This window comes from Lissotriton vulgaris, chromosome 10 (assembly GCF_964263255.1).
Source record: "Lissotriton vulgaris chromosome 10, aLisVul1.2, whole genome shotgun sequence".
Taxonomy (NCBI): Eukaryota; Metazoa; Chordata; class Amphibia; order Caudata; family Salamandridae; genus Lissotriton; species Lissotriton vulgaris.
Window position 1 is genome coordinate 558,442,879 of NC_141698.1, and position 23,378 is coordinate 558,466,256.

Sequence of the window (23,378 nt, forward strand, 5' to 3'; positions counted from 1 at the left end):
CTGCCTGGCCCCTCTTTCTCCCCTAGAGATTGTATGGCCCTTATCTATTGTCAAGGGGGTCTTGGGGATATCCTCTGATACTGCTGGTGGGTCTTTGCTATGTGATTTATCAACTAATAGCGGCAGGGAAGACGTGTTACACATGGGTGGTGTTTTTCTAGTATTTATAAGTTCCCTGGTCAAATCTGTATTAGTTGTAAGTGTTTTTTTCTATGGTCCCCAGTTGTTCTGACATTCTTTTAACCCTCTCTGCTAATGGCAATATTAGAGATTTCACTAGTTGCTCCATGCTCCCCAATAAGTCTTTAATAGACTGGGACGGTAGGGGAAGATTATCTAGTATAGTCTCCCCTGTCATGTTTCCTGAGACCTTCTGTGGGCTCTGAGTTACTTTCGATGTTTTTGCACTTCTTCCGTTGTGGCTATTCCCCCCACTCTTTCTTTTTTTGAATATCTGCGCTGGACCAGTTGTTTTTTGTACGATTTATTACTCCGAGATTGATAAGGGGATATTGTAGATGATTGTTCATCAGAGATGATTTCAACAGGTGATTCTACATACGAGTCATCTTTATTTCGTTCAGTTGAGGATGTTTGGTCTTGTAACTGTGGGGGGGTGCTAATATCACCGGTTTGATCTCTTTCAATACTATGGGCAGGTGGAGTAGTCGCCAACTGGATGTTACCCAAAGATGAGCGTTTATTATATAGGTGTTTCGAGGATAGACGTCATTCCGTGATGGCTATCTCACGCTAAAGAACCGAGGCGGCCCTAGTAATGAAGAGATCCAGTGTTCCCCTAACTGATCCTCCCACCACAGATTTCCTACCTCTACTGGGACGTGGTCTCATAATTCCTTAATGCAATTCCACTTAAAGAATGATACCAAAAATAAATTATAAAAGGGGGAATTACATAAAAATGAAGACAGGAAAATAGTGAGTAAGATATATCAATATATAATCACACAATACTGAGCATAGAAAGTCAATTGAAAAAGCAAGGGATTAGAGCTCAGATCTTACGGTAAAGGTCTTACGATAAAGGTCCCAGCACCAAATATAAGGGGGGTAGCCCTGCCCAGCCACTGCCAGCCCCGGACGGCCACAGACGGCCCGCCCTTTGCCCGGGCTTAGCCCGGCGCCGCCCGCGCGCGTCCCGCGACGCGTAGGGAGTGCCGGTATTTTGTGCGCCTCCGGGCGCGTAGGTGGGCGTGTGCAGGCGGTACAATCCCACTAGGGCTTGTGGGTGGTGTAGACCCCCCTCTCGGCGGCCGCTGATGTTCCAGTGAGCGGCGGCGGGGGGGACTAGTAGGCAGCAGGTGAAGCTCTCCCTGCGCTAAACAGCGCGACCCAGCGAGACCCCGCGAAAAACACAAGGTTCCTTTGGCCAGTGAGTAATTCTCCAACGGCGTCTCCCCGTATTCATCCATAATGAGGATGATATATCTGCCTGATTTTAATTACCCTAAGAAATCAATAGCCACTTGTTGCCACACCCAGTCGGGTAGTTCACACATCTGCAAGGGAGCTGGTGGTTCATCTCGACCCACTAGCTGACATGAGGCGCAGTCCTTGAGTGTGGCCTCCACCATTTGGTCGAGTGATGGGAACCAGACGCGTTCCCGGAGTGCTTTCTTGGTGGCTACCTCTCCTCGGAGTCCTTCGTGAGCCAAGTTGATGACCCCTTGATGCAATTGCTGAGGAATGACTATCCTCCCTCCTCTCAGCAATAACCTATCCGTGCTGATTGATAGGTCTTCTTGGACATGTTTAAATGCCACGAGTTCTTGAGCATCAGCAGTTGCGTCTTGGTGGCTGTGGTCCAGATGTCTCCAAGAGTTAGCGCGTATCCGGACCATGATGGCCTGAACAGTGGGATCTCGAGCCGATGCTTCGCGGATGGCTTCTAGAGGCACTGCCGGAGGGCATGCATTGTCGATGACGAAGTGGATGTACTCCTCTGCTACCGAGCATTGTTCTAGCGTGTGGGACTGGGGGTGCCTTGACATATAGTCCACTGGGTTTTCCGCTTTGCCCGGCTTATGAATGATGGTGTGGTTGTAATCTTGCAAGAGTAGACCCCATATTTCTATTCGTGGAGGCATCTTCGCCCGCAGATTGCCAAAGATGGTAATAAGCGCTTGGTGGTCGGTAATGAGTGTAAAGTGTTTCCCGTATACGAACAGGTGAAAATGTTCACAGGCCCAGACGACTGCGAGACTTTCTTTCTCGGGCTGTGAGTAAGCCTTCTCCATGTCAGTGAGACTACGACTGACGTAGGCAACGACATGACGCTGGTCTGCTTTATCATTATACTGTGCCAGGATGGCACCCAGGCCCACGGGGCTTGCGTCCACGGTAATTTCGGTTTTTCTTTTGGTGTCAAAATATGCTAAATTAATGGCAGTGCTCACGGCTTTCTTGATTTTGTTGAACGCGTGTTCACACACGGGTGACCACAGGAATTGCTAACCTTGTCGGGTAAGTTCCCTGAGTGGGTAGCTGATGGTAGCATAGTCTTTGATGTAACGGGCACAATAGCTTGCCATTCCCAGAAAGGAGCGGAGGTCACTGACATTTATCCGGATTAAGTGAGAGGTTGGCGTTGAGTAGGGCGTGGCACACCCTGTCTAAGGCTTTGTCGTGCTCCGTTTGATTTTCCCCAAAGACTAGGATATCGTCGCTGTAGTTGGAAGCATTTGGGATACCCTGGATTACCCGCCGAATGACTTCCTGAAAGATTTCCGCGGCTGAGTATATTCTGAAGTTTAAGCGTTTATATCGGAACAGGCCTTGATGGGTGGTAAAGGTGGTGATATAACGTGATTTTTCATGCAGTTCCAGCTGGTGGTACCCCTTGTTGAGATCCAGCTTTGAGAAAACCGTTTCTCCATTGAGACTGGCAATCATGTCACTGATGTGGGGTCCTGGATGTCGTTCCCTCTCAATGGCTGTGTTCGGGGCATGCATGTCCACACATAGGCGTACTTTGTTGTCTTGTCCTTTCTTTGGCACTACCACCCCGGGTGATACCCAGGGAGTGGGTCCTGTGGATGGTTCAATGATGTCTGTCCTCAGCAGATCTTGTAGCTCATCATCTACTGCCTGTTTCGGATGAAACGGCACCTTCCTGCGGTGTTGCGCTATCGGTGATACTTGCTCAGTGATGTGCAGCTTGACCTTGAACTGGTTGAGCTTACAAAGGCCCTTGAAGAGATTCGGGAACTTGTTGATGATGTCCGGGGAGTCATCCACTGTGTATAGGAGTTCGACAAGTTTGAGGCGTTCAGCAGTCGGCAGACTGAGAAGGCAATCTGCTGCGCCAGTACCTTTGATCACATGGATGTGAGCTTGGATCCGTCGGTCCTTGTAGGTCAGAGTTGTGCGAAACTGCCCCAGGCATGGTAGGGGTTTTCTGGACATCCACGTATAAACTCGGATAGCGGCCGGTTCCAGTTTTGGCTGAGGCTTCATACTGTGATATTCCATGGCACATATGTAGTTCAGGGATGCGCCTGAGTCAATACGAACTTGGCAGGGTGACTCCCTATTCGAATGTTCAGTCTTGGATATTTCTTCAGTCTGTCAGGGTCTGACACCATACACACGTATTCGTCGCTGTCTTGTGACACAGGCATGGGAGACGACGATTCTCGAGATGTCGACCTCTGAGATCTGTATGAGTTGACTGACTGGACGCTCGACCTTGATGAGCTGGATGAGCAGCTTTTCCTTCCTCGTACTGCTCTTGCGTGGTGACGGGTCTCCGGCCTTGACTTGTCTGTCTTCATTTCCGACCGTCGCGTTTGACAGGCTATTTCAAAGTGGTTTTCTCTACTACAGTGGTGACACTGCTGTCCTATGGCGGGACATTGTCCTGAGTGCGCCTAGTCCTGTCCACTCCGGCAACATTTTGAGGCTGGTCTGCTTATCCGACTGCTTCGGGCTCCGTTGCGCAACGGGGTCGCTCGTAAGGTCTGCGTCGGTCTTCCCACTTTGCGACGGTCAGAGTGGCGCTTCGAGTCCACGTGAGACTGCATTCGAAAAGCCTGCTCCTTTTTTTCAGATTTGCTGGCCTCCATTTTTTTTGCATGGTCTTCTGCTTGATCATTGATGCGGGTGAGCTCTTCTATTTCTTTAAGTGTTTAGTGTTTCTTCAGCAATCGGCGGCGCAGGGATTCTGACTGGCATCCTTCAATAATGCGTAGTTGCAGGGCATCTTCGGTGTTGAACGTGTCAAATTCGCAATACCGGGCTAGGGCCGAATGCGAGCAATGGATTCATCCTTTTCTTGGGAGGAGAGGTTGAACGTGTATCGCTCGTAGTCTAGGTTTCGCTTATGGAGGAACTTCAGATCTAGGGCTCCTTTTACATCTTCATACGAAGCGGTGTTGGCAGCCGGCAATTCTTTGATAATTTGCGCAATGTCTTTCCCTATTAAATTTCGCAGGGCTATCTATTTCTGCTTGGAATCCTGCACTTGGGAACCGGTCATAAAGTCCTCGAAATCCTCAGCCCAGCTTTTCCACTTTGGTCCCATGCTGTTCCCCGACGTCAGTTCTAAGGGTTCAGGCGGGCGTAGGTACGATACTCCCAGCATCATCGGAGGCAATTGGGGAACTTGCTGGGTGGATCCCGTGGCGGTGGGGTGTGAGGTGTCAGCTTCTACTGACATTCTGAGCAAGATATGGGCTCCTCAGGCTGGGCAAAGCTTTATTCGCAAGAATTCACACACTTTTGATGTTTTATATAAATTTGCCTGACTTCAAGATGGCCGCCGGGTGAGAGCCAATGTGGGTCTAGGCACAGTGCCTGACTTAAAGATGGCCGCCGTGAGAACGTGAGTCTTGTAGTTTCAATGCCTGCTTCACATTTACTGGCAATCTATTAACAAAGGTGGTCACTGCTTGGACTCACCCTTCATGTGGCTCCACATCACTGCTGCATGGCACTCTGGCAGAAAATTACAATAAACAATTTGATGGACAGAATGTAGATCAATGTCTTACATTCACCCCAGTGCAAGGATCTGGGCCTAAATCCATCGTTTTTTGCACTCCACACCACCCTGGTTCAGATAATGGCTTTATGCAAATCAGCTCTGACCCTGTGCCCCATGGGAACAGTCCAGTCCGAACTACAACAGCCATATCTTTCCCAGACCGGAATCAAGCATCCGAGGACCGGACCGGTTTCGAGGTAACACCTCTCATCAGCCCGGCTAGCTTGACTCCAGTGGTGTGGAGGCTCTGGGACCCACGTCTGAGCTACCCCAGTACACTCAGGGAGAAAATTACAAAAAACAATTTGATGGACAGAATGTAGATCAATGTCTTACATTCACCCCAGTACAAGGATCTGGGCCTAAATCCATCGTTTTTTGCACTCCACACCACCCTGGGTCAGATAATGGCTTCATGCAAATCAGCTCTGACCCTGTGCCCCATGGGAACAGTCCAGTCCGAACTACAACAGCCATATCTTTCCCAGACCGGAATCAAGCATCCGAGGACCGGACCGGTTTCGAGGTAACACCTCTCATCAGCCCGGCTAGCTTGACTCCAGTGGTGTGGAGGCTCTGGGACCCACGTCTGAGCTACCCCAGTACACTCAGGGAGAAAATTACAAGAAACAATTTGATGGACAGAATGTAGATCAATGTCTTACATTCACCCCAGTACAAGGATCTGGGCCTAAATCCATCGTTTTTTGCACTCCACACCACCCTGGGTCAGATAATGGCTTTATGCAAATCAGCTCTGACCCTGTGCCCCATGGGAACAGTCCAGTCCGAACTACAACAGCCATATCTTTCCCAGACCGGAATCAAGCATCCGAGGACCGGACCGGTTTCGAGGTAACACCTCATCAGCCCGGCTAGCTTGACTCCAGTGGTGTGGAGGCTCTGGGACCCACGTCTGAGCTACCCCAGTACACTCAGGGAGAAAATTACAAAAAACAATTTGATGGACAGAATGTAGATCAATGTCTTACATTCACCCCAGTACAAGGATCTGGGCCTAAATCCATCGTTTTTTGCACTCCACACCACCCTGGGTCAGATAATGGCTTTATGCAAATCAGCTCTGACCCTGTGACCCATGGGAACAGTCCAGTCCGAACTACAACAGCCATATCTTTCCCAGACCGGAATCAAGCATCCGAGGACCGGACCGGTTTCGAGGTAACACCTCTCATCAGCCCGGCTAGCTTGACTCCAGTGGTGTGGAGGCTCTGGGACCCACGTCTGAGCTACCCCAGTACACTCAGGGAGAAAATTACAAAAAACAATTTGATGGACAGAATGTAGATCAATGTCTTACATTCACCCCAGTACAAGGATCTGGGCCTAAATCCATCGTTTTTTGCACTCCACACCACCCTGGGTCAGATAATGGCTTTATGCAAATCAGCTCTGACCCTGTGCCCCATGGGAACAGTCCAGTCCGAACTACAACAGCCATATCTTTCCCAGACCGGAATCAAGCATCCGAGGACCGGACCGGTTTCGAGGTAACACCTCTCATCAGCCCGGCTAGCTTGACTCCAGTGGTGTGGAGGCTCTGGGACCCACGTCTGAGCTACCCCAGTACACTCAGGGAGAAAATTACAAGAAACAATTTGATGGACAGAATGTAGATCAATGTCTTACATTCACCCCAGTACAAGGATCTGGGCCTAAATCCATCGTTTTTTGCACTCCACACCACCCTGGGTCAGATAATGGCTTTATGCAAATCAGCTCTGACCCTGTGCCCCATGGGAACAGTCCAGTCCGAACTACAACAGCCATATCTTTCCCAGACCGGAATCAAGCATCCGAGGACCGGACCGTTTTCGAGGTAACACCTCTCATCAGCCCGGCTAGCTTGACTCCAGTGGTGTGGAGGCTCTGGGACCCACGTCTGAGCTACCCCAGTACACTCAGGGAGAAAATTACAAAAAACAATTTGATGGACAGAATGTAGATCAATGTCTTACATTCACCCCAGTACAAGGATCTGGGCCTAAATCCATCGTTTTTTGCACTCCACACCACCCTGGGTCAGATAATGGCTTTATGCAAATCAGCTCTGACCCTGTGACCCATGGGAACAGTCCAGTCCGAACTACAACAGCCATATCTTTCCCAGACCGGAATCAAGCATCCGAGGACCGGACCGGTTTCGAGGTAACACCTCTCATCAGCCCGGCTAGCTTGACTCCAGTGGTGTGGAGGCTCTGGGACCCACGTCTGAGCTACCCCAGTACACTCAGGGAGAAAATTACAAAAAACAATTTGATGGACAGAATGTAGATCAATGTCTTACATTCACCCCAGTACAAGGATCTGGGCCTAAATCCATCGTTTTTTGCACTCCACACCACCCTGGGTCAGATAATGGCTTTATGCAAATCAGCTCGGACCCTGTGCCCCATGGGAACAGTCCAGTCCGAACTACAACAGCCATATCTTTCCCAGACCGGAATCAAGCATCCAAGGACCGGACCGGTTTCGAGGTAACACCTCTCATCAGCCCGGCTAGCTTGACTCCAGTGGTGTGGAGGCTCTGGGACCCACGTCTGAGCTACCCCAGTACACTCAGGGAGAAAATTACAAAAAACAATTTGATGGACAGAATGTAGATCAATGTCTTACATTCACCCCAGTACAAGGATCTGGGCCTAAATCCATCGTTTTTTGCACTCCACACCACCCTGGTTCAGATAATGGCTTTATGCAAATCAGCTCTGACCCTGTGCCCCATGGGAACAGTCCAGTCCGAACTACAACAGCCATATCTTTCCCAGACCGGAATCAAGCATCCGAGGACCGGACCGGTTTCGAGGTAACACCTCTCATCAGCCCGGCTAGCTTGACTCCAGTGGTGTGGAGGCTCTGGGACCCACGTCTGAGCTACCCCAGTACACTCAGGAGGAAAATTACAAAAAACAATTTGATGGACAGAATGTAGATCAATGTCTTACATTCACCCCAGTACAAGGATCTGGGCCTAAATCCATCGTTTTTTGCACTCCACACCACCCTGGGTCAGATAATGGCTTTATGCAAATCAGCTCTGACCCTGTGCCCCATGGGAACAGTCCAGTCCGAACTACAACAGCCATATCTTTCCCAGACCGGAATCAAGCATCGGAGGACCGGACCGGTTTCGAGGTAACACCTCTCATCAGCCCGGCTAGCTTGACTCCAGTGGTGTGGAGGCTCTGGGACCCACGTCTGAGCTACCCCAGTACACTCAGGGAGAAAATTACAAAAAACAATTTGATGGACAGAATGTAGATCAATGTCTTACATTCACCCCAGTACAAGGATCTGGGCCTAAATCCATCGTTTTTTGCAGTCCACACCACCCTGGGTCAGATAATGGCTTTATGCAAATCAGCTCTGACCCTGTGCCCCATGGGAACAGTCCAGTCCGAACTACAACAGCCATATCTTTCCCAGACCGGAATCAAGCATCCGAGGACCGGACCGGTTTCGAGGTAACACCTCTCATCAGCCCGGCTAGCTTGACTCCAGTGGTGTGGAGGCTCTGGGACCCACGTCTGAGCTACCCCAGTACACTCAGGGAGAAAATTACAAAAAACAATTTGATGGACAGAATGTAGATCAATGTCTTACATTCACCCCAGTACAAGGATCTGGGCCTAAATCCATCGTTTTTTGCACCCCACACCACCCTGGGTCAGATAATGGCTTTATGCAAATCAGCTCTGACCCTGTGCCCCATGGGAACAGTCCAGTCCGAACTACAACAGCCATATCTTTCCCAGACCGGAATCAAGCATCCGAGGACCGGACCAGTTTCGAGGTAACACCTCTCATCAGCCCGGCTAGCTTGACTCCAGTGGTGTGGAGGCTCTAGGACCCACGTCTGAGCTACCCCAGTACACTCAGGGAGAAAATTACAAAAAACAATTTGATGGACAGAATGTAGATCAATGTCTTACATTCACCCCAGTACAAGGATCTGGGCCTAAATCCATCGTTTTTTGCAGTCCACACCACCCTGGGTCAGATAATGGCTTTATGCAAATCAGCTCTGACCCTGTGCCCCATGGGAACAGTCCAGTCCGAACTACAACAGCCATATCTTTCCCAGACCGGAATCAAGCATCCGAGGACCGGACCGGTTTCGAGGTAACACCTCTCATCAGCCCGGCTAGCTTGACTCCAGTGGTGTGGAGGCTCTGGGACCCACGTCTGAGCTACCCCAGTACACTCAGGGAGAAAATTACAAAAAACAACACTCTGGCAGCGCACGGCTCCTCACACGATTTCGATCGCGTTTTAGCGCTCTTTTTGCTGCTCCCGATGCTCAGGGCAGACAGGCCTTCGGCTGCGCGCTTGTTCGAACGCTGCAGCGAGGGGCAGAAGCGGCGGGTCTCCAAGGATCCCACCCTCATCGCCAGTGTTTTGTTTAATCCCCCCAAAGGAAGACACACTCTCGGGAGCTGTGGGGACACACTTCTTTATTCTCTCCTCGCTCGTCCCTAACTGCCTCCTTCCTCTTCTGGCCCCTATTCTTCCGTCTCCGCCTACCCTGTACACAGACGAGGGTCAGGCGGGATGACATGACACTGACCCTAATTATTCCACAGTAGGTAGGTTGTCGAAGACCAGCAGACACTCCTGAGGGCTGCAATAAGTGAGCTTAGAAAATTTTAACCAGATACTCACAGAGAAGGCAAATGAACTGCTTTGTTAGGCACTATTAGTAAGGAAGAGAGATCTGGTCCAATTAGGCAAACCAATTTGACTGTAATCGACCCCCAAGCAAAGAGTGCCCCAAATGAATGGATGAAAAATGACTTGTATAGCGCACAGTTACTCCAAGGAGTGTCCGGTGTCTCTGAATACAGGCCACAAATACATATGCCATCTATTTATATTTAAAGAGTCATGTTTTAAATTTTCTCCTGAACAATGAAATTGCATCAATTGACCGCAAACTCTCATGGGAGCTTGTTCCCTGCTGACGGCCCTAGAAAAGAGAAGGACCTTCCCCCAGCTCTGTTACAGTGGATCCTGGGAATACTGGACTAGAGGGTATTGGCTGATCACAGGTTTTTCGGGGGCATAAAAGATAATACTCGTCCTGAGTTAGCCTGCGCCTGTGTGTTGAAGTGCCCTGTGGACCAACACAAGTGTTTTAAATAAAATTATTGGGAGCCAGTGAAGAGTCTGCAGGTGTGGGGACATGTGCGTTTTCAGTGGAAGGCCCAGAAGAGAGCAGGCCACTCTATTATGGACCAGTTGTAATCGGATGTATGACGTTACAACGCATGCATTCACAACGCATGCCATCACAACGCAACTACTACACCGCAGGTGCTATTACAACGCATGCCATTACAACGTAAGTATAGGTAAGTATTTTTTTAAATATTAATTACATTTGAAAAATTGTTTATTAAATAATTTTAATAAATTTAATTTTTTTTTAAATATTTTTAAATTTATAATTGTAACTCCTTGGGTGTGTAATAGTAGGGTAAGTGTTGGATAGTGTAGGGGTAAGAATTACTATTCTAACTCCAGGGGGGTGTAATAGTAGGGTAAGTGTTGGATAGTGTAGCGGTAAAAATGACTATTCTAACTCCAGGAGGGTGTAATAGTAGGGTAAGTGTTGGATAGTGTAGGGGTAAAAATTACTATTCTATCTCCAAGGGGTTGTAATAGTAGGGTAAGTGTTGGATAGTGTAGGGGTTAAAATTACTATTCTAAAATAAATTTAATTAAAAAATGAAAAATTATTAAATACATTAAATTATAATTTAAAAAAATATTAAATGTATTTAAAATGTTATAATTATTTTATATAAATTAATTTATAAAACAAAAATTAAAAGAAATTAAAATTAAATGTATATTAAAAAAATTAAATACTTATCTATACTTACGTTGTAATGGCATGCGTTGTAATAGCACCTACGTTGTAATGGCATGCGTTGTAATGGCATGCGTTGTAATGGCACCTACGTTGTAATGGTTGCGTTGTGATGGTACTGCGTCGTAAAAGTTGCGTTGTTAAGGTTTTTCCCTGTTGTAATCTATCAATAAGGTATTCATACAGTCCCAAATAAATGGCATTTCCATAATCCACCATTGATGTTACAAGTGCCTGGATAACCATCTTCCTTGCTGAGAATGAGAGGAAGTGTAAAAACTTCCTTAGAATCTGCAGAAGCCGAAAGCATGTGCCCACCACCATTTTAATCTGAGATTGGAAACAGAGACAGTAGTCAAATGCAAAAGCCAAGTTCTTCACTGTACCTCCCTGAGGGGGGAGCATCAACTGGCCAGAAGGTCTGCCATGTCTCCCAGGGCTTAGAGCCCGAAGAGTAATAATTTGATCTTGTCTGCGTTGCATTTAAGATGATGGTAAGTGAACCAGTGAAAGAAGGCTGTTAGGCTGGATCTGATGGATTAGCCCGGGAACTCTGCCTCTCCAACCCAGTAAGAGCACCTAGTGCTGCTCGCCCACCACCCCAATTCACTAACATTAACCCTACAGGAGACACTAATTCAAGATAGTGCAGAATCACCGACCATACACGCATTACGTCTAGTGGTGGAGAATGGCTTACATTACACCTGACCTATGATTATTGCAGGAGATTGCAATACAAAATTCGAACTACTTGAATTGCTCCCCTCCCTAGTAATCTGGGAAGACACAGAGTGGGGTTTCTCTGAGCTCATAACTAAACCAGCTATGGAATGGCCAAAATGGGCATGCCAGCTTTTCCACTTTTGTTTAGACCATGGACTGAGAGCTGCAAATGGGCATGCCAAGTCTGACTATCGGCTTCACCCTAATTTTTTATACACTAATTTTATAGATTACATATTGCTTTATCTAAGGCTGTGGTTTTACATGGTTTACATGAAAGTTGTCTGCCCACCTGACAGAAACCATAATGCCCTTGTTGCTGACTTTGCAAATATATTTTTGGTAAGACACTTGGACATACCAATGATTCTTAAAGAACTCCACTAGTACTCAGAAATTATCGCAGAAATATAAAATTGGCCACTATCAGCAATGATGAATGCTTTAAAGCTAACACCTATAAACCCTTAGTGGCCCAATTTGAATTTATAGAACGATCTAAAGCTAGTACCTTCAATTCAGCTCTTACCATTCTGAGCTCTTTGTAACTCTTAAATGTCTATTTACGAAGCAATGCAGAAAGCCACAAGTTAGACCCATATCATATCCTTGGTTTACAAAGACCCCAAGGTTTGTCAAAGGGGTTTTGCTTAAGGCAATTAAAGAGTGGTCCAGAACAAACATAATATTACCCAGAAGGGCTTCTAAAACTTGTTTCATTAATTTTAAGAACAAATGGGAGGTGGCCCAATGATTTGTCCCAGTAAAGTTATGGGTCAAACAGTTCAAAGCCTTATATATAAGAGTGATCATGTTAATCCTGGCCTTTCCAACAATGCTGGCCCTAGATTGGCCTGCCCTTCCCTCACTCTTCTGCCTCTGGGGATTACTTACCAGCATTTACATTGGCTGAAACTATGACTGATCTACTTCACATGACAAAAGAAACAGAACCCAGTCCAGATGGTATACCAGTGGATTTATTTCACTCAAAGAGCCGGACATTGGGGTCCCCTACTTGAATGTGGGATTATGCCCTCTAGAACACATGTCGGGAAACAAGGTCAGAAGGCTAGGTGGACAAATCTTTGAGCCACAAATGTTCTCTGAAAATTGAACCATCCTTTGATAGAATAATTCCCACAGAGGCTAAGACCTTGCATATTCGTTTTTGAATTTGCTCATTGCCACTTAGGACCTTTACATTGAGTTGTGATAAAAATGGAGAAGCACTAGTATGTTGTCAATTCTGTCCTAATATGTCGGAAACTGATGCACACTTTTTACTAATTTGTCACAAGTACAAAACCCCAAGATCTAGGTAGATCCTGCCATTATCCAGAAACCCAAGTGTGAAACAGTGTGCAGTGGCCTTCTGCCTATTAAAATGTAATATAACAGAACCAATTGTTTTTGACCTCTCAAGATACTTAAAATGGGTGTGAACACTTCGAGCAACAGCTCTGAAGGCTTGGGCATGAAATGATGTACTTGGTCGCACAACCTATTCCGGAGCCATTGATTCCTATTTGGATAAGTGTGCCCGAAAAATGAGCTTGCCTTGGCCTGACAGTTAGGTGCCTATGTTAATTAGGGTGAGATGAGGTGCCATAATTTACCTCTAAGGTAAAGTTTCCTCGAGCTGGGCAATGAATACAATTCAAATTGAAAATGGTATTGTGTAAGTACATTTTGTACATCATACCAAGAATCGTGCATACCAGGAATTGGTCAACTTCTGCAATATGCCCAAAATTTTTGCTAGCCCTATGGATTAGGCGCTCTAAGTGCTCTATGGAATAAATGCTCAAAGTGCCCCATGCGATATACTTAGTATGTAGTATTTCATAATATATATTTCTTCAAGTATTTTTATAGGGCTCTATTTTGAAATGGTATTTTAGTGCTTTTTCTAGCTACATTGTTGTAGTTTTTAGTATTTAAAAAAATCATGCCGCCGGCAAACGTGTGTATTTTTGTACTAGGTTGCGACACACTTTTTAAGATCTTTATAATCGATAATGAAGTTATGATCACGATAGCCTTGGAATACACTGGACAAGTCAAAGGTAGCCAGATCAGACAACTTATTGTCAGAAGTCATCTGAAATTGAAACATGCTTTGCAAACAGAGCTTATGGGGACCACCTCTGTTCTGCCTAGAAGAGACTCCACCACTCCAAATGGATTGCCTTTTCCCTCTAATCACTATTCAAATGTAGTTGTACTTTTCTAGAACGCGCAGCCCCTCCGATTCAACACACAACAGTGCTCAGGTACCACAGACACAGCCTGCAAGGGTGGAACGGTTCAGTGATAAGATTTAGAGTTTATTTTTAGACCAAAGAGTACATGAACATTCTGAGTGGAGGATGGCACTCCCCAAAGGAGTTAAATACATAACGAGTAAAGTGAATACCTAAACAAACAAGTTGTTCTCTGCCAGCTATGAGTCAGATGGTGGAAAACCCTGACACTCTTAAATTGAAGGTAGCCAGGTATCTATATATATTTTATTATATTTTCAAAAAATCACAAGATCAGCTTCTTGGCAATTGTCAACTGCATGACTTGTCAGATGATAAATAAAACCTCCGCCTTTGCAAGTCACATCCCAAATATGGTATAGAAAATACATATTGTCCCCAAATAATGTGTTCAGAGCACTGACGTGTGAGCCTTTATCCTATTCATAGCATCCACATATTTCCCCACAACCGTGAACATCCCTACAAAATATCCACTCAATAAGAGGAAGCCTCTTATGTGCACTATTACAAGAGGTATTGCTTTCCTAATGCAGTGTATAACTGACAGTCCATTGCAATTTATTTTTTGTTCAAACTATCATGCTGTAGTTGTGAAGTCGAACTCCCTTACAAGTGTTGCATTATTTTATATTTAGACGTTTGAGTGTTAAATGGATGCATTTTAATTTAGTATGTTAACCTAGTTGTTTGCTTTTAACACGATAACGAATCCATGTTTTAGGTTCGGACTGTTGGTTCCTTTCATGTATTTTCCACCGACCTTTCATTTCTGCGATTACTTTCCACACAATCCCAACCTTTTGCTGCTCCACCTTGCACAATCCTCGCCTGCTCACTGACTCTGTGAGCTCATTTCCTGTGACCCTGTGACCCTGATCGTGCTATTTTCAGTCACTTCTAAACACCATTTCATTCATCGATCCTGGCATCTTTCCCACCCTTGTTAGTCTGTTTGCAAACCTCTTCAGCCCTGGCTGTTTGCCAGCGTCCCTTGATTGGGGGGCTTTGTGCTGGCCAATCTCCTGCTTACATACCTCCAGACCCTGTTCCGCTTCTTATCCAGTGCAACTCCAGCTCGTGTTATATAATTGTATTTTGATGTGGAAGAAAGTGGATGATTTTGACCCAGTGGTGTCCACAAATCCTTTAGAAACCATGTTTTCAAACTATAAAAAGAGCTTTCCACAAAGTACAAAACTCATCTGCCCCGTTCCGAGTTGCAAACTGGAGGAGTGAGTGAAGGCTCTCCCATTCCCTAAACCTTTTTGCAATTTCCTTTTCCATTCAGTTCTTACTTACAACCTTCACACTCGCAGGTGGGCCAGTCCCTCATTTAGCCATTCACCCCACCTTTCCATCTCTGATAGTCCTTCTCGTTCAAATCTTTCTTGACTTTGAACCTTTCTACTTCTCTATCCTTATTCCGCTATGTCCTTCTTTCTTTTTTCACGCATTCTATTTACGAATAACTTTTAAGGTCTTCCGTTTTTGCAGAAATCCTTCCTTCAAACTCTCGGTTACTTCTGCCTTTCATCATATTATTTCCCTCTAGCAAGCTGAAAGTTTTGAAAAGAACTTTACAATAGAAAGTATTTTGAAGTATTGTGTCTGAATGGTCACTAAAATATATAGCAATATAGCAGGTTCCTTATCTGCAGAATTTTGATGAAGGCAACATTTGGGCAATTGTTCCTTCCTCTGAGTGCCATGCTAAGTTTAAAGTTGGAACCCAATATTTGTGAACAAATTTGAAATCATTGGTTTGGTACAAAATGCCTTGAGTATTTCCCGTGTTTGCTTGCAGAATTTCCGCCGAAGTAACCTCTACCAAAATTCTTAAGCAATATGTTTGAATAAATGTATCCAGTTTGGCAATTATTTAAAAATTTTGCAAGCTACAGACATCACAAGGATTAATTCCATTGAGTGGACAAACTAACCACCCTTTGGCACAGTTATTGAGAATGGGCTTGTAACTCACACCATTGGTCATCCCCCTTCCTATTGTGGGTTTACAATTATTCCAAGTACTTCAAGGTGAGAGTGTGGTTATCCAAAAGCTTACTAGTGTGTGATATTACATTTAAGTTTCTTTTTATTTTTTTACAGAATATTTGCCATGTTTGTTTGCAATGGAGAAATAAACCGTGAGATATCCAATTTTGAAAATGCATGTCATTATGCCATTTTAATATAGCTGTTATCGGTTACTAATGTTCTTGATCTGTCAATCTGTCTTTTCTTCATACCAGGAATTCACTGGAGAAAAATCCTCTTGAGTTTACGTTTCATGATGGGAAGATACCTGTCATCTGCCCCTCAGAAAGTGAGCAGACCTGGGCACTAAATATCAAGCGTGGCATCTTGAGTCTACTCCAGAGCTCACAAACATCCTCAACAGATGGGTCCATTGAAGAGGTGAGCTTTGTCATCGTACTCAAGGCTTTACAAAGGCAGAAGAGTGCACTGATGCTGGAACCGTTCCCAGACTACTGTTGGTGGATGGTGGTACCAGCTTACTAAAATCATAGGAGTTTTGAAAAATCTATATTATTGAACAAACAAATATAGCAAATGAGCAAAACCTGTAAGTAGAACAGAGAGGAGAAAGTTGCATTTGGGGAGCAGGTAGCAGCGAAAGCAGCATCTCTAAGCAATATTTGTGAAAATATAATACATTGATATTTTTGAAGCTCATTTTCTTAAACTTGAGGTACGATATTGTACAAATCTAGTAGGTTAGTGCATGGTCATTTATAGCGAACGCATTCTATTAAAGCTACGCCTTGTAACTGATCAATCTATAATCAACCTCTGGATGACCGTCTCAGTTTCTGACCTACGAAGGAATCACAGCTGAATTGCTTTGCACAACTTATACTGATGTGGTTTAAAGTCAAATTTGACATGGACCTCACCATTCACATAATACTAGGGACATTGTGTAGGAGCCACACGTAACTGTAATTGCAACCCATATTTTGACCTTGCAACCCCTCTGTATTGTGTAGCAATCAAATGCTGATTAATCAGTCTACATTTCACTGATTTGATAGTGAATATGCTTTTCTATTTGGCTAGTTTAACTGGTTGTTTTGACCAAATTACCATTATTATTTATTTACATTCTATGATCTTACTCAAATATGTTTATGAAAAATACTAAATGACCCATTATGTCTTTTGAGCTACGCGTTTTATTTTGTTGACATGTCACTGTCTACTATTCATATTTTAAAAGTGCCTTGAATGCCTTTCTCTCTTCATTCTTCAAAATGCTTTCTAGCACTATCATGAACATTAATGAGCTCCCCATGCATTATAAGCAAATATCAATGCAACAGACAATTTTGTTTTATCTTTTAATGATGATGTTTCAGTTTCTTTAGTGCATCTCTTTTTGAGCACACAAATCTCTAGTCCATAAGTGTTGCTTTCATCTCTTATATGGAGTTCATGAAAGTCACATTTTCACACACTCTAATATTTGCTCTAGGTGGACGTCTCAGGAAAGTGCCCGACCAAATATCATCTCAGGGGATCGGTCTTATGGAAAACAAAAGATTTAAACCTTTGCTCGCAGAGATCTTCAAGTTTTTCTTTCCTGAGATCTGTTCCTCTCCCAGATAAAATGGTGAGTTTTCATTGCCACATTAGCATGTTGTGTGCACAGCATTGTTTTTCAGCCTTGTCTCTCATCTTAGGAAGTCGTTGGAATGTCTTGTGAATATATATTCCATAGCTTGAATCAAAGGTCACAACCTACTAGCCTGAACTTTAGTGCGCACATGTGAAGGCAGACTTCATTCATAGTAGTCCGAACAGGGGCTGAGATTCAAAAGTGGATAACACACACATTCTGAAGGGGTTAATTTGAAATGATAAGCTGGGAAACTTAAGTGTCATTTCAAAGCTAAACTCTAACTTGAATGGATATCCCCAGAGTAAGCTCTTTTGCAGATGTTAGCCCAGTATTTTACCAAAACTTTTTCCATGCAAACAAAATCATCAGGATAAATGATAGTGACAAAGGTGACCCACTGTAGAAAATGCTGAATCTACATCAACTTGACCATGCATTTGGACAGGCGAACAATGTTGACAACTAATCACTGGATTTGAGAATACATCTTTGTAAAAAAAAAAAAAAATGAAGTAAACATTTCTGGCAAAAACTCCTTGTGAAAGAAACAAATTGTTAAAATAAAAGTATTGTAATAGAATTAGCATACACAGGCACGAATCCCCCGTCATTAAGAACATGTAAAGAGTAGGCAAAAATCCAGAAAATGTATAATATTTACTTTAAACATCTAACAATGCAGGGCCCAGTTCACAAAGAGCCTCCGCTGTTGTTGCAGAGGCTCGTCACTCGTGGTCGAATCTTCGCACTGCAGTTCTCACAAGTGCAAAGACTCCGCCATAACTTCGGAGCATCCGCCATGACTGTATGCCCACAGTGTACTATTTAGATGTTTGCCGCCATCCGATTTGTCTATGCTCTCCTATACTGGCAGTGATAAGGGATGACAAAGACACTAGTGTTGATGAATGGCAGTGGAACCTGGTAAAAGAATGCAAGTTTTTAATACATAAAAGTTGGGGGAAGAGTGAGGTTAAGACGGTCTCTGTTTACTGAAATGTGATTGTAATTTACAGAAAGGCAAAGACGTAGATTAGGCATATATGTTGGGCAACCTACAGAGTGAAGTATTTTATATCAACTTTGTTTTTTTAACTTAAATGACATCATCAAATAATTTTTGGGTCATAATGCAACATCCATGGGACATAGGTCTAACTATCAATATCCAATTTCATGGCTTTCTTAAAAGAAAATGACAAATTTGCACCGAAACCCACTAATGATAATGGATTTCACGCTCTCCACACTATTTAGCATGTAGTTCCAGGTTCTATAAGATTGGCCTGATCCCATCCTATTACCCTTGATACTAAGCATTGGATCATTGAGTACCATAGGTGAAATGCCAACATACACAGTGACACAGTGAGGGCCTCTATAGCTCTGTAATGTAGACCAGTGACATAAGAATAGCAATGGACATTTACACAAATTTACTTTATAGTTCAAATACCATACCACAACTGTTACCACCAATGATCTGACCTCCTCAAAGAGTAGGAGAAAAAAATTGAAATTGATCACTTCAGTTGTCTGCTTTCAGCAGTGTTTATTTTCAAAAAAAGGTCTTGAATGTATAAGTAAGAGGTGCCAAAAACCTCCGCAGAGGGCAATCCTCGCCTCAGATACAAAGCAGCTGGAATTGATTCAATGTTTTACAAGCAATAGGTAGAAAAACTGCTACAAAAATGCATGTGACTCAGCGATTGGCCATAAAAATCAGTATCATCCCTCTCGCGCTGAAGTGATGCATGTGATCTTGCTAAAACCCTCCAGATACCTTAAACCCTGCAACTTCTTTACCTACGACTGTTCTCAGTATCATGCCCTTATACTTATTATCATTCGCTCACCAGACTTAGGCAACATTTTTACAATTTGTTGTTAATTGTTACATAAAGGAAGCTTTGTAACACTAAAACTGCTAATTTAATAAATACAAAAAACATATTTTATTGTGTTGGTGAAGCAATACAATGAAACTGTTTTGCAGTCACACACAATCTTCAAAAGGTACAAAATAGGCATACTCTCCTCTACCTAATTTTTCCACAAGATGGCAGACCACCTTGAAAGGGCAGTCAAGTTGTAGCTGAATTCACAGTTATTGTTTTTCTATTTGAAACAGCTGTTGTCAAAAAATGAATGTATGTTGTATCAAGTTTTTATCATATTTCATAATAAACAATTATGTTAAAAATCTAAATCTCAAAAAGACTGAGATTGTTGTCTTAAGTAGTGACTCATCTGAAGTGTTAAGCCAGTGCCGGCCAAAATGCTTGGGTATGCATGGTGCTGGTATCCAATGGGAAAAACCTGAATGCCTTATTTGATAAAGATCTCTCCTTTGATGCCCAAATTCAAAGGATACTGTCTCTTGCAGGGGATCCTGTCCCATAACTATTTAATAAACATATTATGGTCATTGGCACCAGCGTTTCTTGCCTTGCCTATGGCCATATTCCGTAGCTTGGGCTCCAAGGCTTGTTGACCACCAAGCTGCAATAACTACAATGTTAGCTAAACTTGCTTCTGACCTGCATAGGTATGGTTACCTTTCAAAAGCTCACATGATTTTCTTTCCTAGTATCCTAGAACCATATGTGTACGGGTGACAATGTGTTGGCTAGTTAAATAAGTACTAGTATAACTTTTTTCGTATTGTATCTCTCACTATCTGAATTTAACTGCAACATGTGTTATTAAAATCCATAATTTAGCTTTGCCTATGATATTTGTAGTGCTTTCTTTCCGTTAAATTACCTAATACTGTTTCCAAGGCTTGAACCTGTTCTTCTTAAATCATCAACTAGATCCTATAAAGTCAACTCACAATCAGTCTGAAAGTAGGTTAGGTTATCCGTGTCCGGAAAAATATTAGCCAAACCTCTGATAAAGGAGCAACTACCATTGCACTATTGCTTTTTATGTCCAAAGCACTTGAAAGCTTTGTAGCAATGTTAGTTTCATTTGCTGAGCCATCTTATAGGGGATCACCAATGTGGCTCCTAGCATGCTGTTGCTTAGAAAAATCCAGCTGTAAATTGTCTATGGTGCTGGACAAAATCCAGGTTTGTCTATTTATTCTTATGAACTTTTTAGCAATTACTGACATGGAAGAACACATGATTACCTTGAAAACAACTGGAAATATTGTGTTGGTTGTTCTCAAATAAGGAAGCTCAACTGGTTAAAACTGGCCATGAATAATGCAAATCCTCCCCTGAGCTATGCCTTGTAGAATCCAGCAAGACTGAACCATCTCCTATGCTTTCTTACATTCATAAGCAGCAATACTAAACTGTGATTGAAATCAGGGGCTTTTCAATTCTCTGACACATGATTAAAAGACTGGCTTCACAATTCTCTAACCAATGATTAAAAGAGGGACATATTGATTCTCACTCCAAAAATTAAATGAGGGACTTAATAATTCTCTTATCCATGGACTATAATTAAGTATGCCTCTTAGCTTCATTAAGTAAAGGCATAACCCATCTCTCCCATTGACCAATGAGAATGAATTATCAGGTATTGCAAGACCACATAAATTGAAACTACCCCCACCCCTGTTTCTCCTTATAGCTTCTCCTCCAGCATTCCAAACTAACAAGGAGTTTAGAAACATCAGATCTCCACTAACTCCGTCATTAGCTGAAGAACCCTTTGACTCACACTGGTTAGAAAAGGGAACCTAGACACATGTAAAAAAAAAGGTGAAAGGTGTGTAATGCTAAATCAATATTATGAAAAGTATGTGAGTGTACTCTTCCAAAATAGGATTGTTGTTCTGGCACTTGTTAAGACCAGACTGAATTATGAACATGTTGCATGATGGAGGTCTCTGACAAACATTCACACCTATTACCGGATATACAAACTGAATTGCAGGCTTTCCCAAGAAACAAGTCCCTCAAAGGATTTGCTCTCATAAAATGGAGCATATCCATGTCAGAGCCATGACTTGCCTCATTCCTCTTCTTTTGCCAGAAGGAGTATAAACCCCCAAAATCAAAACACCTCTCCCCAAATATTTTATCCACCGACCAAAGTTAAAATCTCAGACTAGGGTACCAACTTGTACAAAATTGTGCCACAGTGGCATGGACCACTTGACTGCCTAATAGTTGCGTAACTTTCAAATTGTTCAACTATATTTTCTATTTTCTATGTCCTACTGAAGATCACTCACTTAGCGCTGTGATAACATATCTTGGTCTGCTACCAACTTTTTGTGTAAAGAGTTATTGTCCACAAGGCATGCAGTGATCACTGTCTCTGCCCAGTGATCACTGCATGCCTTGTGGACAATTACTCTTTACACAAAAAGTTGGTAGCAGACCAAGATATGTTATCACAGCGCTAAGTGAGTGATTTTCAGTAGGACATAGAAAATAGAAAATATAGTTGAACAATGTCTCTGCCCGGGAAAATCTGTATGCGGGGCAAGATGGCGGCTGCTTAGACGCAGCTGTAGCGGTGCTCCGTTGGAACTGCCGGTTGAATGAGCGAAACGGACCACAGATAACAAACGAATGGCCCGACCGACTCCTCACCTTTCCTGCTGATTCCTGCTGATTTGATGGTCTGGAGGCACTGTCGGAGGGGATGTTAGCCGCATTGTCCTGTTGCGGCTCGGCAGTCCATGTGTTGCGGGAACTGGCGGCTACCCTGCTGGCTCTCTCTCTCGGCTCTCTCGGAGCTAGGTGGCGCGGCTTCTTGGGAGGGCGGAGCCCGTTACGAAGAACACAGCCGAGGCGGGAGAATCTAGAGAGGGGCTTGTAACGCCCGAAGCGGATACCGTTCAATAGCTCGTGTAGACGGCGGAGGTCCAGGGCTGTCTATAAGTCAGTAATGGCTCCAAAAATCAACGCTAGTACTAAACCGAATTCGAAGAAGAAAAATCTCCCCCGGGAAGGCGGCACTGTCAAGGCGAATGGAGACCAAACACCGGAGAGCCCAAAGGAGAAGCAACCAGTGACCCGGACCCGACAAGCTGCTGTCTCAATAGCCGAAATGTTAAGAAAAGCCGATAAGGAGAAGGGGCTTGAGGCAGCAGGGGGGGCTCCTGAATTACCGGAAATAACGGAGGCTGAAATAGAACTAATCGAAGTACCGCAAAAAGTGAGCTGTGAGAGTATTAATTCAAAATCAGATAACGAAGTTGGGGTTCCTGAGGGGCACAAAGAAGGGGAAGACCTCTGTAACCTCAATAAGGATCAGGTAGTGACTGCCGGGACTACATCTGAGCCCCCCAGACAAGAGGAAAAACAGGCTAAACTACAGGCTAAACTACAGGTACTGACACAGAACAATAAAGGCAGCCTGGAAGTCGGCGATAAGGAGCCGGGATCATTAGATAGGGGAGAGATATATGAAACCGTCGCGACAGGTACGGATGCAGCCCAAAATGAGGCTTTCTTTTCTGCCTCTGATGGCTTGGAATGGTCTCAAGAGGATGAGGAGGGTGTCTGTAGTTCCCTGGGGGATTCGGACAGCGATCTCGAATCAGAACACCCCGCAACGGCAAGGAATACATTAATAGACTCAACTAAAGACCTGAAAGACCCCCGATGTGAACTTAGCTGGGATCATCCACCATCCGTAACCGTACAGGACAGCCCGAGCATTGAGAGAACCCAGATATCTTTATTAGAGACAATCCACCAAGAGATTTTAGCCCACAGAGAGGAGACTCGTCAAGAAAGCCGCAAATCGCAGGCAGCTATGAGAAAAATGAGGGGTGTTGTCAGAAACTATCTAAGGCCTGCACCAACACAGGAGATAGAGTATCAAATCTGGAGGACAGGATTGTCTCTACAGAAGCAGAAGTCGAGG

General features: G+C 44.1%; 1 protein-coding gene across 1 annotated transcript in view; it reads left to right on the top strand.

Annotated features, from left to right (window-relative positions):
* APOLTP (apolipoprotein lipid transfer particle homolog) overlaps positions 1 to 23,378 on the top strand; it is a 1,141,779-nt gene that overhangs the window by 11,653 nt on the left and 1,106,748 nt on the right. Inside the window, exons 2-3 of the mRNA XM_086941409.1 lie at positions 16,147 to 16,312; positions 17,391 to 17,528. Of these exons, the coding sequence (XP_086797535.1) occupies positions 16,147 to 16,312; positions 17,391 to 17,528 (304 nt within the window). The remainder of the gene's footprint in view (positions 1 to 16,146; positions 16,313 to 17,390; positions 17,529 to 23,378) is intronic.